At 39.4% G+C, this 25,204-nt stretch overlaps 2 protein-coding genes across 7 annotated transcripts in view; one reads left to right on the top strand and one right to left on the bottom strand.

The window, feature by feature from the left end:
• The window catches only part of LOC137137902 (immunoglobulin superfamily member 3-like), a 221,794-nt gene that overhangs the window by 106,329 nt on the left and 90,261 nt on the right, over positions 1–25,204 (bottom strand). Inside the window, exons 8-9 of one of the 4 annotated variants that reach the window (XM_067524699.1) lie at positions 5,989–6,096; positions 5,502–5,629 (exon numbers count right to left, since the gene is read on the bottom strand). The exons of 2 other annotated variants lie outside the window; for them this stretch is intronic. In XM_067524699.1, coding sequence (XP_067380800.1) covers positions 5,517–5,629; positions 5,989–6,096 — 221 coding nt within the window. In that variant the 3' untranslated portion in view covers positions 5,502–5,516. Of the gene's footprint in view, positions 1–5,501; positions 5,630–5,988; positions 6,097–16,231; positions 17,478–25,204 lie in introns of those variants that run through there. One more of the 4 variants, XM_067524703.1, reaches the window with a different exon arrangement.
• LOC137137929 (high affinity immunoglobulin epsilon receptor subunit alpha-like) overlaps positions 1–25,204 on the top strand; it is a 96,805-nt gene that overhangs the window by 6,476 nt on the left and 65,125 nt on the right. The gene's annotated exons all lie outside the window — the stretch shown is intronic.

Here is a 25,204-nt window from a genome sequence, read left to right as displayed (position 1 = left end):
TAATGTGTTTATAGAACAAGCTGCAGAACAGTGTCTCTGTGCTTGAAGAGTTTCTCTTTAGTCAGTGAACTACTGAGAAGATTCATTCTGTAAAGTAAGATGCTGTTTAATCATATTTTACTGAAATTGCTCCATAAAATCATGATGTAACTTTAAAGTGAAGCTCAGAAACACAGCTGCATCCTGGAATCATAATACTGAGTCACACAGGACAAGTGGATAATTCCCTGTCCAGTATTTCTGACTCTGAATTCTCCTTCTGAGGTCGACTCAAAGTTTTAATCAATTCAATTCAACTTTATTTATATAGCGCAATTCACAACAAAGTCATCTCAGGGCACTTTACAGAATAAAGTCAAGATTATAAAGATGTATAAAGAGAACCCAACAATTCCCCCTTGAACAAGCCATAGGCAACAGTGGAGAGAAAAAACTCCCTTTAACGGAAGAAACCTCCAGCGGAACCAGGCTCAGGGTGGACGGCCATCTGCCTCGACCGGTTGGGGTGAGTGGAAAGGGGAGAGAGAAAAGAACAGAGCAACAAAAAGCAACAACAAAACATCGGGCAGGTTGGTAGGACCAGTAGCTTCACGCTGGAAGACACACAGCTTCAAAGCCGGGGGACACCTGCAGAAAGGGACAGAGAGAGGAGGACAGAGGAGGACAAAGACAACTACGGGAGAGAACACACAGAGTTAATGACATACAGTGGTGACAATTGCGGGGTGAGAGGAGAGGAGAGATGGTCGAGAGGAGGAAAGGAGCTCAGTGCATTGGGGGGTGGGTCCCCCAGCAGTCTAAGCCTATGGCAGCATAACTATAACTAACTATATGCTTTATTAAAGAGGAAGGTTTTAAGCCTAGACTTAAAAGTAGAGAGGGTGTCTGCTTCCCGAATCTGAACTGGGAGCTGGTTCCACAGGAGAGGAGCTTGATAGCTAAAGGCTCTGCCTCCCATTCTACTTTTGGAAATTCTGGGAACCACAAGTAGGCCTGCATTCTGAGAGCGAAGTGGTCTACTGGGATGATATGGTGCTATGAGGTCTTCTATATATGATGGAGCCTGACCATTCAGAGCTTTATATGTAAGAAGCAGGGTTTTAAATTCTATTCTAAATTTAACGTGAAGCCAATGGAGAGAAGCTAGTGAAGGTGAAATATGATCTCTCTTGCTAGTTCCAGTCAGCACTCTTGCTGCAGCATTTTGGATTAATTGCAGGCTCTTTAGGGAGTTACTGGGGCATCCTGAAAGTAGGGAAGTACAGTAGTCCAACCTACAGGTAACAAATGCATGGACCAGTTTTTCGGCATCACTTTGAGACAGGATGCTCCTAATTTTGGCAAAGTTCCGTAGGTGGAAGAAGGCTGTTCTAGAGATTTGTTTTATATGTGAGTTAAAGGACAGATCCTGATCAAAAATAACTCCAAGGTTCCTTGCAGTAGTACTGGAGGCCAGACTTATGCCATCTAGGGTAACAATATGGTTGGACATCATATCTCTGAGATTTTTGGGCCCAAATACTATGACTTCAGTTTTGTCTGAGTTTAAAAGTAAAAAATTGTGGGACATCCAGGCCTTTATGTCTTGTAGGCTTGAAGCTTTATTAACTGATTATTTTCATCTGGTTCCATAGATAAATATAGCTGGGTATCAGTGTTTTCTAATCATGTTGCCTAAAGGAGACATATATAAAGTAAAAAGTATTGGTCCTAACACAGAGCCTTGTGGAACTCCATAGCTAACCTTTGTGTGCATGGAGGATTCATCATTAACATGAACAAATTGAAATCTATCAGACAGATAAGATTTAAACCAACCTAGTGCAGTTCCTGTAATTCCAATTTCATGTTCCAGTCTCTGTAATAAAATGTTATGATCAATGGTATCAAATGCGGCACTAAGATCTAACAGAACAAGTATAGAGATGAGTCCATTATCTGAGGCCATGAGAAGATCGTTGGTGACTTTTACCAGTGCTGTTTCTGTACTATGATGAACTCTAAATCCTGACTGAAAGTCTTCATACAAATTATTCCTATGAAGGTGATCACATAATTGTTTTGCGACTACTTTTTCAATTATTTTAGAAATAAAGGGGAGATTAGATATTGGTCTGTAATTGGCTAAAACACCTGGGTCAAGACAGGGTTTTTTAAGTAATGGTTTAATTACAGCTACCTTATAGGCCTGTGGTACATAGCCTGTTTCTAAAGATAGATTGATGATATCTAATATGAACGTATCTATTAAGGGTAAAGCTTCCTTGAGCAGCTTAGTTGGAATAGGGTCTAGCAGACAGGTTGTTGGTTTAGATGAGGTAATAATTGAAGTTAGCTCAGAGAGATCTATGGGTAAAAAGCAGTCTAACAGGGAGTGGGGCCTTATTGATGATTCTAGCACTGCTGTAAATGAAGATCTATCTGTAATTTTTGGGGGGAGGATCTGGTGAATTCGTTCTCTAATAGCTACAATTTTATTCATAAAGAAAGTCATGAAGTCATTGCTGCTCAGAGTTAAGGGAAAACTAGGCTCAACAGAACTATGGCTCTTAGTCAGCCTGGCTACAGTGCTGAACAGAAACCGGGGGTTGTTCTTGTTTTCAATCCAGTCTCCTAATAATCCTAATAATAATGCTGCTTTACCTCATCAGAACTCAAAGTACTTTACAGTTGCTTCTTATTCACACATTCACACACTAGTTGTACTTTTTAAACTTGTTAGCAAAGCAACAACACCATCTAGTGATAATCCTCAAAAACAGCAGTAAAATACAGGATCAGCACTTAGAAAAGAGAAACTCTAAATACAGATGTGATCCACAGAGTGATTACAGACAGATCACAGCTGGACCAAACTTTTCATGCAAAACATCAAAGACACACAGAGTGTTGTTGTAGTGCTGATGGGTCTCTTACAGTTTGTCTGACCACAGGACAGAAGTCTCATTATCTCATAATCTGTCAATGACTGTGGGATTTTTACATTTACAAATAGCTGCAACTAGAGAAATACTTGAACATATCACATACAGTTTATTGCAACAGTGAACCAGGGATTTAATGTGAATCATAATTTCATAAATGTGCTTCCTTTCTATCAAACTGTGCCCTGTGGTGTCTGACCTCTTTAAAAGGTCACAGAGGTTAGTAACATGGTTTGACTGGAGTAAAACCTGAGTACAACGTTTTTCTGCTGCATTGACATGTGCTGAGCAGCACCATCAGTGACAGGCTGCTCCACCTGCTGCAGATCCAGCTCCTTTGTTTCTGCTGTCATTAGACTTTCTGCCTCTATTGCCTCCAGAAAACTGCCTGATTGCTGAGCCACAGCTTAAAGCAGCTGTAAAGTTGATGGTGTTGGTGCCTCTCTGTCTTTTTACCAAAATTATGAGACACTAAGATGATTTCTGCCAATATTTCTTTACACACTGTATCTCACTCATTCTATACCTCAGTCCTGAAGTAGGAAATGTGCTGAGTGCACATGCTGGTGTCTTATCGAGCAACATGGAATAAAACCTGCCTCTGTTTCAGAACAAGGCACATAGACATAGTGTAAATATAAGCATATATTTTATATATTTATGTGTATATAGCTGCCAGATCTGCCAACTTGAATGAATGAACAACAAACACACTCAGGGATGATCTTCAAACATTTCTAAATAAGTTTTATTCATATTTTAATTCTCTATATATTGCTGCTCATAATTAAATCCTAACCCTTTGTCCTGGTCTGACCCTGGAGATGTAAGATCATGACTAATCAGAACTAACCATAACTTTTATATCTTAAACAAAGCAAACATGTAACATTAGCTAATGAAATCATACAGTACAGAATTACTTTTAGTAACATACAGATATATAATTATGATGAACAAAACCGAAGATGTTATTTAACAAATCAGTTACTTTTGAATAATCCAACAATTTGAAGTTGTAACTCTTTAATTCCACCTGAGAGATGCTTTCTCCAGCTTCCACTGACGTGCTGGTGCCGACTAAAAGCTAAAGCTAATGCTAACTACAGTTAACTCCAGGTCAGTTCTTGACAGTTTTCTTTGGATCTCTGAAGGAAACCAGAGACTTTACTGGACTTTTTATCAGCATGAGTGTTACAGAACATCCACAGTAGGTAGTGATGTTATGTTTGAAGCAGACAATAAAGACAGAATCGGACTTTTGAAGCAGAAATATAGCAACCAGATGTTTAAAAGTCTCTCTTCACCAAGTGTTACCTCCACAAATGAAGCTTCATTAAGTCACAGTAATATTAGAAAAGTGTCCTGCTGATTTTGAACATCAAATCTACTTCCCATTCTGTTCTTTCAGAGTTTGAGTTTATTTAAAAGGGATCTCATTTTATTACACAAAATATCAATAATGCATCATAAAAACTGCTGCTGTTGTGACTGTTTCATCATTTATTTCACTCACTACCATGTAATACCAATTATTTGGCAGCAGATGGCGCCATTCTAACTGTCAAATGCTTTATCTTCTTTTCCTTTCGGCTGCTCCCTTTCAGGAGTCGCCACAGCGAATCATGTGCCTCCATCTAACTCTGTCCTCTGCATCCACTTCACTCACACCAACTAACTTCATGTCCTCCCTCACTACATCCATAAATCTCCTCTTTGGTCTTCCTCTAGACAGGTAAATAAAGGAAAACTCAGCCAATAATTTTAATTCTGTCCAGTTGTGTCTTTAATTTCACTTTGATTAACAATGTTAATGCTGTATGGAGGCTGTCAGCTAATGTTACATTCAGGGACAATTACATTATTTTCAACAGTTCTTTAGCACAAACAGAGAATCTCTCTTTTGAGGCTTTTTTAATCTTTTATTTTAATCTCTAAATCCACACTAACCCTCCTAAGTGAACAGAGAACGTACCACTGATTAGAAGTGTGACATCTCATAATTAAAGCCTAACACTGTAAAACTGATGCTATTGTATTAAAGCTTACAGTTTATGATTTAATATAACAGATTTAAAGAAAACATATAGGGATACATAAACAAGTTACTAATGTCAGTAACAATCCATCACTTCTCTGCTCCCTGCAGTAAATGTTGTAATGGGGACATTAAAGTGTTACTATATTGTGCTTTAGTTTCTTTCCACCACTGGCTACATTCAGGTGCCACCTGGTTTTGTTTAGAGCTGGAGGATGTTTGAAGACTTGAGTCGAGTCATCAAGGCTAATGCTAAGCTAAATTTTGATGATAAATAAAACCCTCTAAACTGTGGCTGCATCTTGACTCCAGTTTCTACATGTTTTAACACAAAAGATGTGACATGTGGATTTGGAGGATGTGTAGTTTATAGACACTTCAGAAACAGCTGAGCTGAGTAACAAAGCAGTGATGTAATGCACTGATTCTGATCCTGTTAAAGGAGAAGTTGGTGGGTGATGTTTAAGTCCAAACTTAGCATATTACACAAAATACTGAATAAGTGTACATAAGGTAGAAAAGCATAAGACAGAGAAATCAGTATTAATTTTATTTTAGAAATGATGCTCAGTGGTAACATCAGCTGTAACATAATCATATTGTGTGTCAGGTCCCTCATCATCCTCCCTGGTTGGAGATGTCATCATGAAAGCAGACGGGTTCCTCTCTGAAGAGAAAATTGACATTTTTATATTAATCTTTATAAATTTGACCTTAACAACGGCTCTGTTTCAGTTAAACATATCTTCATATGGACATTGATTGATTGATTGGGATTCAGAATTATTCTGACAATTTATTGATCACATGTCACCGCATGATGGTAAAATTAAAATTTGTCCATTTTGGTTTAGAATACATGCAGAGTTAACAATGTTCCCATCAGCCTGTGGTTTACAGTGTGTTTACTGTTCATCTGCTAATGTTGGTAAAGGGTCATAGTATTATTTAGCTCAAAGCTTCTCAGAGCAGCTGGCAGGTCTGCAGACTGATATCAGAGTGTTGCTGATTGATTCAGAGTGTTACCTGTAGCTCTGCATGGACATAAAGACACCATGAGGAGAGTGGAGATGAAGTACGGACAAAACACCACCAGGTGGAGGATGATTCTCAACATAGACGAGCCTGGATTAGCTGGAGTTGAGACATAGAAGCAAGAACAACAAACACACCTGGTCAGAAAACTAAACTCACTGGATAAAGCTAAATGTACACACACACACACACACACACACACACACACACACACACACACACACACACTACTGAGGAGGAGGAATAAAGTTTACCATTTTAGAGAATCTTTCTACAACTGTGATAGAGACTGTGTTGCCCTGAGACCCAAGAAGACCAGTGACAAAATCTAATGATATGAGACCATGGATGTTTGGGGATGGAGAGAGAAGAAGGCCAGAGACTGAAATAGTAAGATCGCCAAATAATGATTTTACCCTCTAGCCAATCTCTGTGCGGGTTATGACGTGTTACCCATTTGGAGCTGAGGATAAGTGGCTGCTGAGGGGACCGAATGATCTGAAAGGAAACTTTATGGTGGGCAGTGGGAAAAGTCTGCAGTGTGCTTGGATTCAAGAATTGGCCATCCAGGGCCTGGATAGGAATAAGTATAGTGTGAGGGACTGAGGGAAGACCCAGCTTGCCAGTCAGGTTCTCGACCATAAGTCATTGAATGCAGCGAGGGGGGATCAAGCATTCAGCATCCTGCAACATCACTTTTACATTAGGTCGGGAGGCCAAGACAGAATCAGAATGAGTGTTGTTCAGCAGATGCCTCCCTGCTCCTGCTGAGCTCCACCTTTTACAGGACAGACCTTCACCTTGTGACCCGAGGGACCACAATGTAAAGATAGATCTTTAAACATAAACCTCTTGTCCCATTCCTCTGGTGTAAGACACATTCTCTCTAGCTGCATGGGTTCTGGAGTGCTAAGGTATGAGAAAGGCTTGGAGACCGACACTGGAGGACTAAAGAAGTCAGGAAGATGCGACATGAAGCTAAAGGGGAAACCTTCAGGGCGTCTCTTCTGCATTCTCTGATCTATACGTTCTTGACGTTCTTGGGAAGCAAATTCAATTAAACTTTTTTCAATTCAAGTCAACTTTATTTATTTAGTGGCAATTCCCAACAAAGTCATCTCAAGGCAGTTTATCGATTAAAGTCAATATAATTAATCTTTTAAGGATTTAGATAGACCCTGATAAAATCTCTCCACTAGTCTCATTCCATGTACAATCTGCAGCTATAGTCGTAAATTCAATACCATAACCCGCTAGACACCCATACCCCTGGGTGAGCTTAGAGAGAACACGAGAGGCATCTTTCTCTGATTTAGTTGGCCCAAACACCCTCAGAAGTCCCTCGGAAAACAGCCCAAAAGTGGAGGTAGATCTGGAACCTCTTTCCAACTCAATCATTTATCAGACTCCTGCTTGGCCCGAGAGCAACAACACGTCATAGGCAACCCTGGAATGTTTAGTGAGGAACGCAGAAGTCGCATTTTAAAATTGTAGTTTACACTTAAATAAAGGCTCTAAAGGTTTTGGGATCTCCGAAATAAAGCTCATGGGAGAACACACATGATTGTAGAACAGAACGGGCAGGGCCTGCAACAACGGGAGGAAGAGGATTAGCGGTAGAGGGGTCCGGCAACGAGGTGAGGGAAGGAAGCCAGAGCAGGAGAGAGAACTAAAGACGACTGTAAAGACAGGAGCATGACATGGAACCACACAAAGTAACAACCACACAGTATCAACTCAAAGTGTCCATTAGGAGAAAGACTAACAAATAAAACCTACAAACTGGAGCAGGAATCCATCTCTCAGTAATCCAACGATCAGAAGAAAAGTCACTTACTACTACTTACTTACTAACCAGGGCAGCACAGATCAGAATCGGGGAAACTCAGCTCGTCGTACAGACTCAGTGCATCTTGAACTGCAGACCACTTGCAAGTTTTTGGTCTCTTTACAAGAGTCACAAGATAGACTCAGTGCTTGTTATCCAGTTAGCTGGAGTCAAACTCTGGTTACTTTAATCTTTGTGTCGTCTTTCCGCAGCTTCAGCTCTGCTCCAGAGTTGAAGCAGATTCCTTCTAGCTTGTGAATTTTAAACATTCATGATTGAAGTCTTGAGTATCAGGTGATCTAAAATGTTTGGTGAGTGGGATGTGAAGATTCCTAAAACAACATCTACAACATATAAATATCTGACAGATCAATAATGAGCATTTATGTTGTGTTTTTTTCGTTCCTTTTGTATTTTGACCAATTGTTTTTCTTTTGTGTAGTTTAATATGAATTACAGTTTATACAGTATGAGTTGTTAAACATAATGACATTTTTTTAAGTTGCAGCTTGATACTGCAGTCATTCAAATTCATTTTGTTTCAGTACATGATAATGACAATTTGAAAACAGAATTTTAGAAATGTATATTTATTAAAAAATAGATAAACTGAAATATGACATGTCTCTCTTATAACAGCTCTTTTCTACAATGTCTGATCAACAGCTAGGAAGCAACTTCAACTCTGCAGCAGAGACACTAAACTCACCTAATGACTGTACATCCAGGTTGATGATGGTTATAAGTGGAGGGTCTCTGTGCATCGATATGGTTCTTCTACTATAGACATAACACTCATATGTTCCAGTGTCATAATTAGTCAAATTTTTCAGCATCAAAGTCATTTTTCCATCCATCATTTTTCTGTCCTTCAGCTCCACCCGGTTCTTAAAAGAAAAATGCTGGTTATCTAGATAATCTTCATCAAACAAGATAAACCAGACAACACCTGGATCCAGGTCAGGTCTGGTCAACTTTACACCAAAGATTGGCAGGATGCTGGGCCATTCACATGGCAGAGTGACGGTATCTCCAGGTTCAGCTGTGATGTTAATTATAACTGAAAGAGAATTAGAAACAGAGCACAAAGGTTAAGGAGTCCAGGTACAACTTCCACAGCAGCCAATCGAAGTGAGGCACTGTCAGAGAGAGGACACTAGTCTCTGATAAGCTGGGTCAGAGGGGAAAACAGAGCAAAGCTGTGCTTTCATCACCAGAAGTCACAAAGATGTTGTCTCTGGTGCGGTTTACAAGTCTTTGAGTTAGAGCCTAATCAAGCCAAATGTATTTGAATAAATACAGTTATTAATGGATACATCGAAAAGTTCTTAATTGCTAGGCTATGTACAAATATGTCAGAAGTATTATTACAGTAAATATTACATTAAGTATTGTCACAAAACTGTAAAATAAAAAGTAGACAAAAAACATATCCTGCAGTGCACATTGTACAGTATCATTACATTATGATTTGTGTTACTGTCACAGTCTTCAGCTTTACTTCCTGTTTCTTAGCTCTGTCTCTTTTCCTGTTCCATAGTTCCCTCAGGCAACTTCAGGACTCATCAACAGCCCTGACTGTTTTCACCTGTACGTCTGCCTATTTAACTCAGCTCCCTACAGTTCTCTGTCTGAATCTCATGTTTCATGCTCCAATCCAGAGGGTGGCGGTAATGCACCTTTAAGATGGTCTGCCAGATCATCTCTGCATCCCTGCAGTAAGCCTTCCAACCCACTTCTGCTTTGTCCTTTTGGTAATCCAGCTTCCTGCCTGTTTAATCTTTACCTGCCTGATAACCTGCCTGCTACCTGTCTGCTGGCCTATCTGCCACCTGTTTCAAGATTGATGGTCCTGAAAGTATTCAGTAAAGGCCAGGCCACCTCTTTACCACGCACCTCCCTTTCAACTACGCCGCTGACCTGCTTTCTGGCTCCATGCCCCCTCGTCGCAGACTGTACTCACATTTGGCACCTGAACAGGAAGCAATGGAGAAATACATTAAGGAGTCTGGCAGCGGGACTCATCCATCCCTCCTCTTTACCTGCAGGGTTTTTCGTTGTTAGCAAACGTGATGGAGGACTTCCTGCATCGGACCTCCGGTTCCTGCATCGATTATCAAGGTCTGAACCAAATAACAGTTAAGAATTGTTACCCACTTCCCACCCCTCTCCTCTGCCTTTGAATTGTTGTAGGGCCCAACCGTCTATACGAAATTGGTCCTCTGGAATGCATACCATCTGGTCCAGATTAGGGAATGAGCTAAGTGAAAGGCACCTTTATTATGCCCCCTGGCCACTTCGGGTACCTGGTGATCCCCTTCAGAATTACCAAGGCCCCAACGGTCTTTCAAAACTTGGTCAATGATATTCTGGGAGACATAATTAACAATTTTGCCTTCCTCTATCTAGACGACATGCTGATTTTCTTCAATTCTGAGACCATGTCCAAAGGGTAACCAAGCGTCTCATGAACAACCTGGTTGTTAAAGCTGAGAAATGTTTGTTTCCCTCTACCACTGTCTCCTTCCTTGAATTCATCTCATCAGCTGGCAGCATGGAGGTGGACCCAGATAAGTTATAAGCTGTGCAGAAATCACCTCCATTGAAGCCCCTTTATACACTCTTACTACAAAGTTTTCCTGGTCCCCAGAAGCTGACAAATCAGTCATTAAATCTTATAAAAAAAACTATTTCAGGCCTTATCCTCACTCTCCCAGATCCTGGGAATCAGTTTATCATTGAGATCAATGCCTGTGACAATGGAGTAAAGCCGCCCTTTCCCAGTGCTCCAGTGAGGATTATTAGGTCCACCCTTGTGCCTTCTTTGAACAACTATGACCTCGGGAACAGGAAACTTCTGGAAGTTAAACTGGACATTGAAGAATGCCGTTAGCTTGAAGGGTTGGAACATGTCTTCCTGTTTTTGACAGGCCATAACAACTTGGAATAACCTGGAAAACTGCTAAAAGACTAAAGTCTTGTCTGGGCTGTTGGCTACTGTTCTTTAACTGTTTCAATTTCACTCTCACTTACCGCCCTGACTCAAAGCACCTCTCTCTGCAATTTGAATCTCCAGATGGCCCTGAAAAAACAGATTTCATTCTTCCACCTTCTGTTCGGTCATGCAGGCTCAGGGAAATCCACCAAGTCAGCTCTCTTGTCCTTCCAACCGCCTTTCTGTTCCTCATCATCTAAGGTCCAAGGTCCTGCAGTGATGCCATTCTTCCCATTTGTTTTGTCACATGGGAATGATCGGCACTAAGTTTTTACTCCAAAACAGGTTCTGGTGGCCATCTGTAAAACAAGATGTCACGGAGTTTGTTTGTGCCTGCACCCAATCCAAATCAGCAACAATTCTCCAACTGGCCTTCTTCATCTCCAATCCATTGCTCAATGTCCCTGATCTCACATTTCCTCAGGTTTTGTCACTGGCTTACTTCCATCCTCTGGTTACACCACCATCCTCACGGTAGTTAAAAGACTCTCTGAAATGTTTGTTCATTTCATTTCTCTTCCTGGACTACCATCTGCCAAAGAGACAACCCAATTACTACTCCAACATGTCTTTAGGATCCATGGCCTTTTCTGATGTTAGCTGATGTTCTTACCGTGGCCCCTAATTTAGAGCCAAGTTCTGGAGAGTGTTCTGTTGTTTGGGATCACAGTCAGTCTGTATTTAAGGTTTCATTCCCAGTCCAATGGTCAGTCTGAGAGGCTAAATCCTGATCTTGTGACGGGGCTTTATCGCCTCTCTTCTGGGGACCCTTCCTGCTGGTCTAAAAACACGGTCTGGGTAGGTAGAATTCTTTGGCATCTTCTGCTATGTGGTAACACCTTTCAAGTAGTCTACAGTTACCAACCCCTTCTTGGTTAAGAACTAGGAGAAGGACTCCTTACTTCCCTCACCCCAATCTTCAGCACACAGATGCCACCTTGCTTGGAGAAGAGCTCATCAGGTCCTCCTTCGGACTGTCCACTGCTACAAACTAAACTCCACAAGCACCGCATCCCTTGCACACAGGTATCTGTAGGGACAACTAGTATGGCTTCAAACTGCAGACCTGCCGTCACAAGTAGAAGACAGGAAGTTGGCTCCCCTGTTCATTGGTCCATTTATCATCTCCAAAGTAACCATCCCTGTAGCATTAGGATGTGTCTCCCAATACCACTGAGAGTTACTCCAACATGTTATGTCTCCTGCATTAAACCTGTCATCAAGAGTGACCTAGTGGACTACTGGCTTTTATTTTGTAGTCCCTCTGTCTCATTTCCTGTTTTATATATTTATAATATTTTTACAAATGTTTGTAAAATTGCATTTAACATTTGAAATAAAAAGGAAACAGACTGTGTGTTCTAGTTATTATTTTAACTGATTGTTTCATATACACCCTGTAAAAGGTAAAGTCACCCCAAACACTAAAGTGTGAGAGACAGTTCTGACCCAATCATCAGAAGAAGACATGTTGCAGATAATGGTTTGGAACAATGGTAATTTTATTGTTTCCTCTCTCTTTGTGTCTTTTCCTTGAATTCCTTTTTTAGTGGAAAAGACTTTGCTAGAGAAAGACAACGTGGGTCAGCTGGAATGGACCCAATCAACTTGACAAACTTACCTGGGTGAACAAACAGGTTGACAAAGCTGCTCCAACTTATAGTCGGGATGTAACAAAGATATTTTCCCATGTCATCTCTTGTCACATTCTTCAGAATCAGAGAAACATTTCCATCCTTCATCTCACTGTCCTTCAGCTCCACCCGGTTCTTAAAAGATGGATGCTGGTTGCTCGTATTAAAATCTTGTTCCTGGTACACAAACACGTATTCTGGCTCCAGGTCAGGTCTGATCCATTCTACAGCTGTGATGTTGGTGCTGTTGGGAGCTCTACATGGCAAAGTGGCAGTTTCTCCAGGATAAGCTGTGATGTCTATCAGGAAACGAGGAGAGAGCAGAGGTCAGTGCTCAACTGGGTCAGAGGGAGAACAGGAGAACTGGATAATGAAATATCTGTCATTACACAGTACTGCAGACGTCCACTCTCAGTGTAAGTAGCATTCGACCTGAAAGCATGTTCCTTACTGCTCCTTACTGATTGTGCAAAGATGAGACTCCTTTAAAATCCTTTAGAAGATAACATCTCAGCACTGCCATCAGCCTGTTAAATAAGTCTGTGTCACAGAGGACTGTGACAGCACCTCCTCACATTATAGAACTATATTGCTTCATCTAATAAATATAAAGTGACATACATTAGCTTCAAATGTACACTACTCACAAAAAGTTAGGGATATTCGACTTAAAGCTATAGAAATATGTCATCACAGCACACACACAACTTACCTTCATATTCATCAAATGTCAGTACAAAGATCCATAAACTTATGAGGAAAGACACAGACGACACAGATGTTAGTGAAGCCATCAGAGCAAACACTTGCTGCGGTCTGAGTTTTTTCTACACTTAAACTGTTACTTCCAAGTGGCCCTGAACCTGCCCACAAACTGCTGTGGAGGAAGAAATACCTCAGTGTGATCTGAGAAAAGCGGAACTGCCTGACTGTATTTAGGTGGGTCGAGCATGAAGCCACTGCCTGTAAAAGATATCGCATATAAAAGCAGATGTGCAGAGGTTAAGGATAAAAATGAGTAAATCTCAGTTTACAAAAGGTGGATTCAATATTTACCGTTGGTGCAAGAGTCATTATGAAAATGGCAAAAACAGTAAAACAAAGATTTTTGTTTTTCAGTCAACATAAAATTTAATGCACATGCAGTAAAAACATTCCTTCATCAGAAGTTAAAGTAACATAAGAAAAGTTGGATGCAGAGTAATATTTTCCAGGAATATTTTAAAATTGTTAACACTCCTTGACCATTGTTACTTTTAATGATGAAAGCACATGTGAATTAGCTAAGTGTGCATCATTATGTTATAGCATTATGTCATATAAGGGGATCAAAACGTAACCCTGAACCTAACAAACCCATTTGTGAAGTAATCGGTAGCTTACAAAGTTACTTTCAACGTAGTTTCCCCAAATCTGACAAAGCAGTAGTGTGTCACTGTCAACACTTTGAGTCCCCTGTGGTGTCTGCAGATCTCAGCACAGTCGATTCTACTGAAGACACATTTTTACAAACACCATATAAATATATATTTTCATTTTAAAGACTGACTGTACACATTACTTGTCCTAAAACAACAGCTGTATAGTTTCATTTTTTTAAATTAGACAAACTGGAAGAAATTGTCACATTAGGGACCATTTTCAGCAGCAGATTATTCTAAATCTGTACCATAATTCTAACTAGGATTTAAAGTAGAATATAAACCAAACAGCTTTTAACACAGCTTATAATTTCATACTTCTTTACCTCCTTCCGTTTTGTGTTGACATGTGCCAACTTATTATAATAGAAACCAGCAGCATTGTTGTCGTCAGGTTTCCTGCTTCAGAGAAGTACCTCATTGCTATAATTGGTCTTTTGCTGGTAAAAGCAGAGGTGTTAAGTCCATACTTCAACTCTATTCACCAAACCTGTGAAAACCACACAGGAACTGCTGGGGCAGAAGGGGAGTGGTAACCTGGCCTGTTCTTGTGAGGCTAGAGATCATGTCACGTAGATGTGATGCATGGAGAGATCAGGACCTGGAAGAATGCAGCATGCTGATTCGTCGAAAGGCCTCAGCTGGTGGATGGATTTGAACTGGGGACCTTCTAGCTGTGACCACTCAGAAATCAGTTATTGAATTTTCTCTACAAGTTACTAATGTCAGTAACAATCCATCACTTCTCTGCTCCCTACAGTACTGGACTAAATGTTGTAATGGGGACATTAAAGTTTTACTGTATTGTGTTTTAGTTTCTTTCCACCACTGGCTACATTCAGGTGCCACCTGGTTTTGTTTAGAGCTGGAGGATGTGTGAACACTTGAGTCTAGTCTTCTCAGACAGAAGATCTACTGAGGTGCACTTGGTCACCATGAACAGGCATTTTGCATTTGTAGGAAATTTTCTCTCACACTCACTAGTCAGTGATTGTAGACAGTGGTTGTTTTTGCCAAATATGGAACAACAGAATATGTCTTCACTGAACTTCAGCCTAAAAAGACATGGTTGATGATGCACCTTTACTTTTTCAATTGTATGTTCCTGCCTGATTCTACAATAATTTAAATTCATTTTTTTCTCATCAATCTACAGTCAGTACCACATAATGAGAAACTGAAAACAGGATTTTAGAAATGACTGTAAATGTATTTAAAAAACTAAAATATCACAGAGCAGCTCTTTTCTACAAAGGCTCATCAAAAACTAGGAAGCAGTTTCAACTCTGCTGCCAAGACACTGAAGCCCTAAAACTCACCTAAAGAATTGATATCCAGGTTGATGATGCTAATAAGTGCAGGGTTTCTGGGCACAAGTATGGTCCTTAAACCAGGTACTGGTTTAAGGACCATGGTATCCCTGCTCTTGATTGGCCAGCAAACTCGCCTGACCTTAACCCCATCGAAAATCTTCCTCTTCACAATGGGGCATTGTGAAGAGGAAGATGTGATAAGCCATATGCAACAGTGCAGAAGAGCTGAAGGCCACTATCACAGCAACCTGGGCCTCATAACACCTGAGCAGAACCACAGACTGATTGACTCCACGCCGCATTGCTGCAGTAATTCAGGCAAAAGGAGCCCAACTAAGTATTGAGTGCTGTACATGCTCATACTTTTCATTTTCATACTTTTCAGTTTGCCTAGATTTCTAAAAATCATTTCTTTGTATTGGTCTTAAGTAATATTCTAATTTTCTGAGATACTGAATTTGGGGTTTTCATTAGTTGTCAGTTATATTAAGCAAAATTAAAAGAAATAAACACTTCGAATATATCAGTCTGTTTGGAATGAATGTAAACATTCTACAAGTGTCACTTCTTGAATGGAATTAGTGAAATACATCAACTCTGTGAAGATATTCTAATTATTTGACCAGCTCCTGTAAACCAGTCAGCAAAAGAATGAAACAGTCGGATCAGAATATTGTGATACAGAGGGTGATGATCAGGAATAAGATCTGAAACCAGTAAAAGCTCACACAATCAAATATCATCCACTAGGAAAAATGTGAGACAGCTTCTAAATGGGAGATGAGAGAGGACTGTTCTCAGAGGACAATCTCTGACTAAAAAAAAGGTTTTGTCAATGATAATAAATGTAACTTTACAGTGACTCAGATGTTTCCAGATGGAGAATAGACGTCTCCATGTTAATGGAGCTAAAACATCCCAGAGATTCTAAGAACAAATACAAATTGTCATTACATTAACTTCTATTTTAGAAAAGTAACATTTTATCTAAAAATGACTCATTCAACCACATAGACTTTAACCCAACTAAAAACAGACAAAAGTAAAATGTTACTTAAAATTTTTTTTATTGTCATTGTAAATAAAAAACTAATTAAAAAAGAACCAAAACTAGAACAGAAATAAAAATGAACAGAAAACAAAAACATAACTAGAAACAGACAGAAAGAAAAATATATTTCTAGTCACTTTTTGTCTCTTTGAGTCTGAGGGTCCCACACAGACCCATGTTGTCATAATCCATCCAAGCACATCATTTATAATAAACAATTAAAAAAAGGCTTTTCAGATCATAATCTCTATACTTAAGCAGAAATATAAGATGCTTTGAAAGAGTATTTGTACTTCATGCTAGTTTCTACTTGTGATGTAAAGTTACTCTGCAGTTTTAGCTTTTAGATCAAACTGCCAACAAGATGTTATTTGCTCCACCTGCTCCTAACGTTAATATACTGAACAAATGTGGAATAAATACTTCATGTACTGTTTGAGATGATCCACCTTTTAATGGATGTGTTGTCTTCCTTGTCATTACTGCCTGAATGTTAGTTACTGTTAATAATAGAATATATGCTTTCAAAAAGCATCATGTCAAACAGAAGAGGGGTCAATATATCAAATACACATATATAAAAAACATATGAAAGCAGGGTAATAACATCTTAACATCTATCTCAGTAGAAGTTACCACAAGTTGCTGCACAGAAAAATCTAACAGATGATGATGCAACAAATCACCTGGTGAAAGCAACATTTCAGCCTTTAGTTTCAGCCATTTTGATTCTTTTCTCCTGTAATTGATTTCCAATAATTATACCTGTGGCCTCACTGAACATATATTTACATTTAGTCATCAGACACATTTACACTGTGCACTGGGTTTTTATTATATTTGATCAGATTCTGATCCCAGTACAACATAAAGGAATTTAGATTTTCATCTGCTGTTCTTGTTCAGTCTCATGCAGAAATCATTTGAATTTCTTTGCAGACTTGTTCTCACATTATCTTAAAACATTTAGATTTTTGTTTTGTTTGTTTAACAGCAGCAGGACACAAACACTCAGGAGAAAATGGACCTGAGACACTTTAGATCTGCTGTTGGTCACTTTGAAGCAGGGTCATCATCTGAATTAACCTTTATGAAGCCTTTACGTTTTAATGCAAACACAACAACACCACCAATAACACCAATAACAAACAGCACAACTACACCAAGACCGATTCCCAGTCCATGAAAATTTCATCTATTTGTGTCTCCTCCATCCTCAGTGTCTCCAGCTTCTCCACCTGTAAGAAGAGAATGAGATGTGAGGTGTGAGGTGTCAGGAAGGTGATGAATCCATTTCCTCTTCAAACTCCTGTCAGACATTATCTACTGCACTTTGATCCCATCACTCATAGCAGCTGTTTGCTACAAAGTCTCATCAGCAACATCTTTAGAAAACACAAACATCTGATCTGTGATGGTTCACTCTCACATCAACAACCAGGAAGCAGTTTTCCCTCTGATCCACACATACACACACACACACACACTCACCTGAGGCGACAACTCTCAGGTAAATGATGGGCTTGATAAGATCACCGTCATCAAAGTGAACATCTTTCTTTCTGCGTTTTGATTCTCTCTGTTTAACATAACACTCGTATGCTCCAGTGTCACTAATCGTCACGTTCTTCAGAGTCAAAGACACATCTCCATTCTTCACCCGATCACGATTCAACTGCACTCGGCCCTTAAATGAAGGATGACTGTTCTCACACTTGCCCCGGTAAACACAGACTGTAAGATTGTTGAGGTCAGGTCTGAGCCACACTACAACTTGGACAGCGTTTTTTCTGGGAGCTTGACATGGCAGAGTGACAGTACGTCCAGGTTCAGCTGTGATTAAAGAACCTGAAGTAAAGAGGAGCAGAAACAGAGCAGAGAGGTAAAACAGTTAATGTACAGTTCCTCACTTCCCCAGCAGTTAATCAGAGTGAGGGGCTGTCAGACATAAACTGAAACATACATGTTAAATTATTCAATGTGCAACATGGATTTCAGTTCAAGCAGAACTTTTTCTGTTAGTCTGAAAGTCTAATCAATGTGACTCAGCTGGTAGAACAGTCGTCTACAAACCACAGAGTCACTTGTAAGTCACTTTAATTAAAGAGTCTGATAAATGTAAATGTACTTGGTGTCAGAATGAAATGATAAAAGTGATAAAAGTAAAAAATGCAAAGCATCAATTTTCATTTACAATCTGAGAGGAAATGTTAAACATTCACTCCAAATAAATCAGTCTTTAGTGAATAAAATATAGTTTGATGAGATTTATAAATCATTGCATTCGGTTTTTGTTCTGTTTTACACATCATCCCAACTTTTTTGAATTGGGTTTGTAAAATACTTTACAGGTCTGGTACCTGTAAACTGAAGCGGACAGAAGAACTGACCTTCCTGTTACTAGTCCTCTGTATTTCAATAGTTACACTGCAGATGCTGCCTTCATGAGACTCATTTGTATTTATGTGCTTAAATCAGCAACACAGAAGACTGATTCTGTGTGTGTGAGGGTGATTTAATTTATTAATCTAAGTGAAGTTTCACCATTTCATCTACTACTACTATGTAGTAATGATGTAGTATGGGGTAGCATGGAGCTCATAAGGTAGGCAGTCATTCATTGACCACAGGGTCAGTGGTTCGATCCCTGGTCCCGGCTATATGTCATAGTGTCTCTGGGCAAGACACTGAACCCATTCCCAGCTGTGCAGTGCGAGTCCAAGCCCGGTAGGAATTGGGAGGTTTGCGTCACCAAGTAAAAGCTCTGCCAACAACATGCGGACAATGATCCGCTGGACTCATGGAATAAACCCAATGGATGTGATGGATCTCATCAAAGAAAAAAAGCAAACGTTACTACAATTCAGGATTCAGCCCCTCTAACACGAAGCACAACTCAAGAAAGTCCCTGTTATTCTAGATACTTTTCTTCTTCTGCCGATTGAGAAGCTGAGAATCGGATCCAAGCATCACTGACTGTACGACAGTACACGTGTAGACATGTACACAGTTAAAGTACAATAACAGTTACTGCAGTACACAAATCATTTACTCTTCAGCCTGGACTTCAATATGTAAAACAGTGACAGCTCACCGGAAACCGTGAAACAGACGGAAAGTAAAATCCAACACAGTGACGCAGATGTTCCAGAAACCATTTTCTCTCTTCTGTTCACTTTAATCCGACAGAAAGTAACGATGACACACTTTCAAAAGGCTCCGATGTTTTCCAGGAGAAAAACTAATCAAAATATATGTTAATGTCCTGTGTAGCTCAGTTGGTAAGTCAGTCATCCACGGAACACAGGGTCAGGGTGGGCTTCAACTAAATCATATGAGTGGGAGGAGTTTTTTATGGAACAAACATAGAAACATTAAGCAGAAAACAAGGAAGTTATGCAACCTATAATATATTAATTGCAAAATAAACAATGTTATTAATGATAATTTAAGAATTAAAAACGGAACGTGTGATGAGGCCTAGAAAACAATTTATCATAAATCCCGTTTAAAATTATATATTATATTATATTCCTTCATATTATACGATGCATCTACCTTGATGAAAATCATCATGGGCTTAGTGAGACTCGGTGTTTCTAGTGCACTGTCCCTTTATTTCAAATACTTACAGTATCCAAGTATAAGTTGCATTCACGTGCTGTATTTGATGTTTGCTCCCAGAGCACCACGTGACGCCCCGTTTGAAGCTGAGGGACAGACTTTATATACACACAAAAACTGCGTTAGGATCAGAAAAACTACTTCAGGGTGAAGTTAAATCAGAGGACAAATGACAGAATGTGACAATGGCTCACACGTGCTTCCTTACTATAGTGAGCACGTGCACCACGCTGTGTTACGATCGTCATTAAAGCAAAACATTTCGCACTAGAGACGAATCCCAGTCTCCTGTGTCTTGTCCTCATAAGCTCACCACCACCGGAAGACACCAGAATTGATTTAGAATTGATTTATCCACAAGTATATTTGTTTACCACTGGGATTTGAAGTTCACCTGCAGCATGAATGTAATGTGCCAAAGCAGCAGAATCTGACGCCTTGGGCGCGCGACTGTGGCGCAGGAGGTAGAGTGGTTGTCCTCCAATCTCACAGTTGTTGCTGGTTCAATCTCTGGCTCCTCTGGTTTACACGTCGCAGTGTCCATGAGCAAGACACTTAACCACATCTTAGTGGCTCCCGGTGAGTGTTGGCCAGCTGCACAGCAGCTTCCCCATCGGTGTGTGTGTGATTGTGCGTGTGAATGAGAAGCAGTGTAAAGCGCTTTGAGTACTAATGGGTACAAAACGCTAAATAAGTGGAGACCATCTACCATTTAGGAAGCCTCAGTATCTGAGAACACGTTGGTGGGGCTGGGACCACCACATGTCGTTTGTTGGCAGACCGCAGTGGACAGGAGCGATTGTGGACCCGAATGAAGGAATTGAGGTGGGGGAGCTGCTGAGCCGACCACTGTAGGCAGGAGACAGAGCTTTGAACATGATGCAGCTACAGGAAGTGAGCGCAGACATCTGAGAAGCGGATTAAAAATGAGTCATGTTGCTGGATTATTACCGAAATGTACCGTGTAAAAACTATTTAACTACAGGTTATAATCTAAAATGTTTTGTTGCTTGTTCACAAACAGACTCAGGCCTGTTGCACTTTATTTATGTTAAAGGGCAGTTTTAGTGTTTTAAGTGTGTATGTGTGAGGGAGTGTTACAATTCACAAAGTTATACTTTTACATTTTGTGAAGAGAAGTGTTATTTAAAAAAAGGAAGTTATTATTATTTAAGTTTTGTACCTTATTTTACATGTTTTCCTCTTTATTTTCACATTTGAATATATATTTTTTCTTTACTACATTTATTATTTACATTTAAAATATTGTGTTTACAAATCATTAAGACTGTTGATTATTATTATTAAAACATCATTTAAATATAGGGATTTAAATATAAGTTATAAGCTGTAGTCTCCTGGTAAGTTGGCAAAACCTTGTTTCAGTTGAGAAAATAAAAGTACCAGGCCCCATAGTACTTCAGCATCCTTTAAACTGTGTTAACTAATGTTACAAGTGGTTCTTCCAAAAGTTGTGTTGAGCTATTAATTTATTGCAGAAGTAAAATAATTTGTAATGAACATGATGACTAAATGGTACATAGCAAAAATAGTACAAACACAGCAGTGTTAAAGCTGTTACTGGTCAACAGTTGTATCATTTATTTTGCCCATTCACATGTAAAACCAGTGATTTGGCAGCAGATTTGTAACAGTGTCAAATGCTTCAAAACACAGAATCATCAATTATCTGTAGCCACTTATCCTGTTTAGGGTCACAGGGGCCTGGAGTCTATCCCAGCCGTTATTGAGCAAGAGGTGGGATCCACCCTGGACAGGTCTCCAGTCTGTCTCAGAGCACTTAGAGACACACACAGACAGACAGACACCATTTGCACTAACGTTCACACCTACAGGCACCTGACAGTCACCAGTTAACCTAACATGCATGTGTTTGGACTGTGGGAGGAAACTCACACAAGCACAGAGAGAACATGCAAACTCCACATAGAAAGGCCACGATTGGTTATTGTATTTTTAGATGACAAGACTTCACCCACCACTGAAGTTGTGTGTAGTATTTTTGGATTTTATCACTTCAGCTGTATTGGTGAAATTCAAAACCAACCAACAAAAAGAAACACTTATCTAGAAGAGGTAGATTTTTTTCTTTATAAGAACGAAGGCCATTTTACACAACTCAGCTTCAAGTTATCAACAGCTGAATTACTTAGTACAAATAGAAGAGAAGAGAAAACCACCAACTTACTTACAGGAAGAAGGCGGGTTTTATTTGGTGTTTGTAAGAAAAATCTGAAAGTTGGTCACAAACGACTGAAGTGGACAATGGAGGAAACATTTCTACAGTGTTTGTTCTGTAAGTAAACTGTGTGTTTGTTTTAACCTCTGGTTTTACCGTCTGCTCTGAAAAACTGAAACTGATTTCAGGATATTTAGTCTGTTTTCCAGTGTCCTCAGAATGAAATGAAAAATACATAAACACCTAATGTGACATTATGTGAAGTTGTAAATATCAAATAACTCAGTTTACACACTTCACTGTGAAATGTAGCTTGTTTCAACATAACACAACTCACAGCGCTGCTTTAACAAATGATCCAAGTCAAAAAGAACAATTCATGCTTGTCGACATTTAATTATCCTGATGAACAAATATTTGAGTAAACTCAACAAAGTCTCCCTGATTTGAAGATTTACTGTAACTGTTTAAACTAAGAATCAGAATCAGAGTTCTGCAGCTTTAATATGATGAAACTGCTTCCACACAGACACATTGTACTAGAAATAAGTAAAATATGCTGCTGCTAGTTACTGACAAATTCTATGTAAACAGGAGTAGAGACTGAATTCATCACTAACCTTTATCATGGTTTAAGTTGTTAGAATAAACTACCATGACTTAAATTAACATATTAAAATAAAAAGCAAGTTTTGAACCGAGCATTTACTTAACACTACAAAAAAAATTGTAGATTTGTTGTTTTAATCAACTTAATTTTAACTTAATTTTAAGTCTTCTGTTTTTTTTATTCTGACAATAAAAACTAGGGATTTAAAGTTGAATTAGCTTGAAAGTGTAACACTTAAGATATTTATGCTAAGACACGATCAGCTGATTCCACAAAATTCCTGAATAAGAATTTACAGTAAAAGTGTGAAAATATGAAATCAGTCTGGAACTTATGACTGGGACTAAAGACTGAGGACATGAGGACATGAGGACATGAGGCCCACTTCACATTTTGCAAGAATGATGTAGCAAACACACTTTACAGCAACTTTGTTTGATTTGCACTTTTATTCTGTTTCATTGTTGGACAAATCATCAGTTGTAAACTGCTCAGGAAAAAATATGTGTGAATCTGACTATAATTTGCCTTGTTACAGCAAAGTGTCTCAATACTTTTGTAAATGATTATTTTTATTTAATTAATTTGGTAAATATGATGATATAAATATTTTATTTTACTTTGCTGTGAGTTATTGTGTGTATTTGACTGGTCTGAAGGAAAAGAACTGTACAGACTTGGTTCTGTCTTTTTAACTGAGCAACATCATGTTCGATCAAATCCCAGTGTTTTAGATTGAGCCTCCTTCAGGAGCCAAACAAGAACAACCAGTAGCAAACCCTCTACATTTTATCCTACAGAGTAATGACAGTCAGCACCACCTGAATTATTCTTCTCTCAGTTTTTCTTACAAGACAACATCTTGTTCTCTCTACAGCAGAGACAAGAAGTTTTGGTCAAAACAAAAACTAATGACAAATCACAGACTGATAACAACTGAACCAAATGTATTTGGACAAACCTCTTAAATAACATTCAGTAGATGGGAGGTGATATGTAACTAGTGAGCACACAGCTTCACTCCTACTGAATGTTGATAGCTGACTCTGAGCTACTGCTTCTACCCTCATCAATGTAGCTTTACCCTCTGAGACGGAACCTTTGCTTCTTACAAAGCTACTGCTTTTACCAGTAAACACTCAATCACAACATCGTCTACTTTACTAAATTATGTTAAGATTTTATAACCATACAACTCAGTCAAAACATAATTTATTATACTCAGCATTAACCCCACGCTTACTTGGTCTTATGGCTTAGTGATGTAATGGGGTAAGAAAAAGTATAAAATGAGGTGCCTCCTGTTTTGTCTCCTTAAAGTTTGTACATATGTCTGTAGTAAGAAAAGGTTGGTTTGATTTTCTAAACCTCTAACTACTCTAACTATACTATTCACATTAAACTTGTGACACTTTGCTTAAACCAGTAAACATCAATTCACTAACTGTAACACAAAGTACTGCAGGCAGCAAAAGTGATCACAGCATCAGAAGATCAATACATAATATTTGTTCAGTGACAGATAGAAAAGTGGCTTCATCACAGACACAGATTTAGTAAGTAAAGAAAACATGATTCCAACTGGTAAAGTTGTCAGTGTCAGTGGAAACAACACAGAAACGCAGTTCATTAAAAATAAGGGAAATAATGGAGAAGCAGGCGAGTGAGCAGGATGAATGGGTTCATGCTGGAGACATAGAGAAGAGAGGATGTAAGTAATGACTGGATTCAGGGACTTAACAGAAACACAGGGTTTACTGAGTGAATGATCCTCTGCAGCTTGGTTCAGAAAGAAACCAGAGCAGGAGAGAGAACTAACGGCGTCTGTAAGAGGAAAGAGAACTCTAAGACCAGGTGAGGAAGCTGTGGGAAAATTCAGAGGAGAATGAAGAAAAAAACAAGCAGGACAAACAGGAGACAGAGGCTGATAACACAATCAGAGAAAACAGGAAGACGTTCTGGCACCAAGGATCAGGCGAACGAGATACATGAAGGGGAGGCAACAGGTGAAAGCAGTGAGGCAAATTAGGCAGAACGGAGGAGAGAGACAGGAACGGTAACCATGTCAACACAGGTCAGAGTCACAGCTGTAACAAAAGTACTGATAAAGTACTGATAAGCAGAGCTTAAGATGTTGAGGTTAGCCACAGTAAGACAGAATACATGTGTGTCAATGAGAGGGACCCAGGTGGAACGGTGAGGTTACAGGGAGCAGAGGTGAAGAAGGTGCAGGACTTTAAGTACTTAGGGTCAACGGTTCAGAGCAACGGTGAGTGTGGAAAAGAGGTGAAGAGGCGAGTGCAGGCAGGTTGGAACGGGTGGAGAAAAGTGTCAGGTGTGTTGTGTGATAAAAGAGTATCAGCGAGAATGAAAGGAAAGGTGTTCAAGACGGTGGTGAGACCAGAAATGTTGTTCGGCTTAGAGACAGTGGCACTGAAGAAAAGACAGGAGGCAGAGCTGGAGGTAGCAGAGCTTAAGATGTTGAGGTTCTCTTTGGGAGAGATGAGGATGGACAGGATCAGGAATGAGGA

Source organism: Channa argus, chromosome 12 (assembly GCF_033026475.1).
Source record: "Channa argus isolate prfri chromosome 12, Channa argus male v1.0, whole genome shotgun sequence".
Lineage (NCBI taxonomy): Eukaryota > Metazoa > Chordata > Actinopteri > Anabantiformes > Channidae > Channa > Channa argus.
Note: the sequence above shows the minus strand (reverse complement) of the source record. Positions and strands in the feature narration are given on the sequence as shown.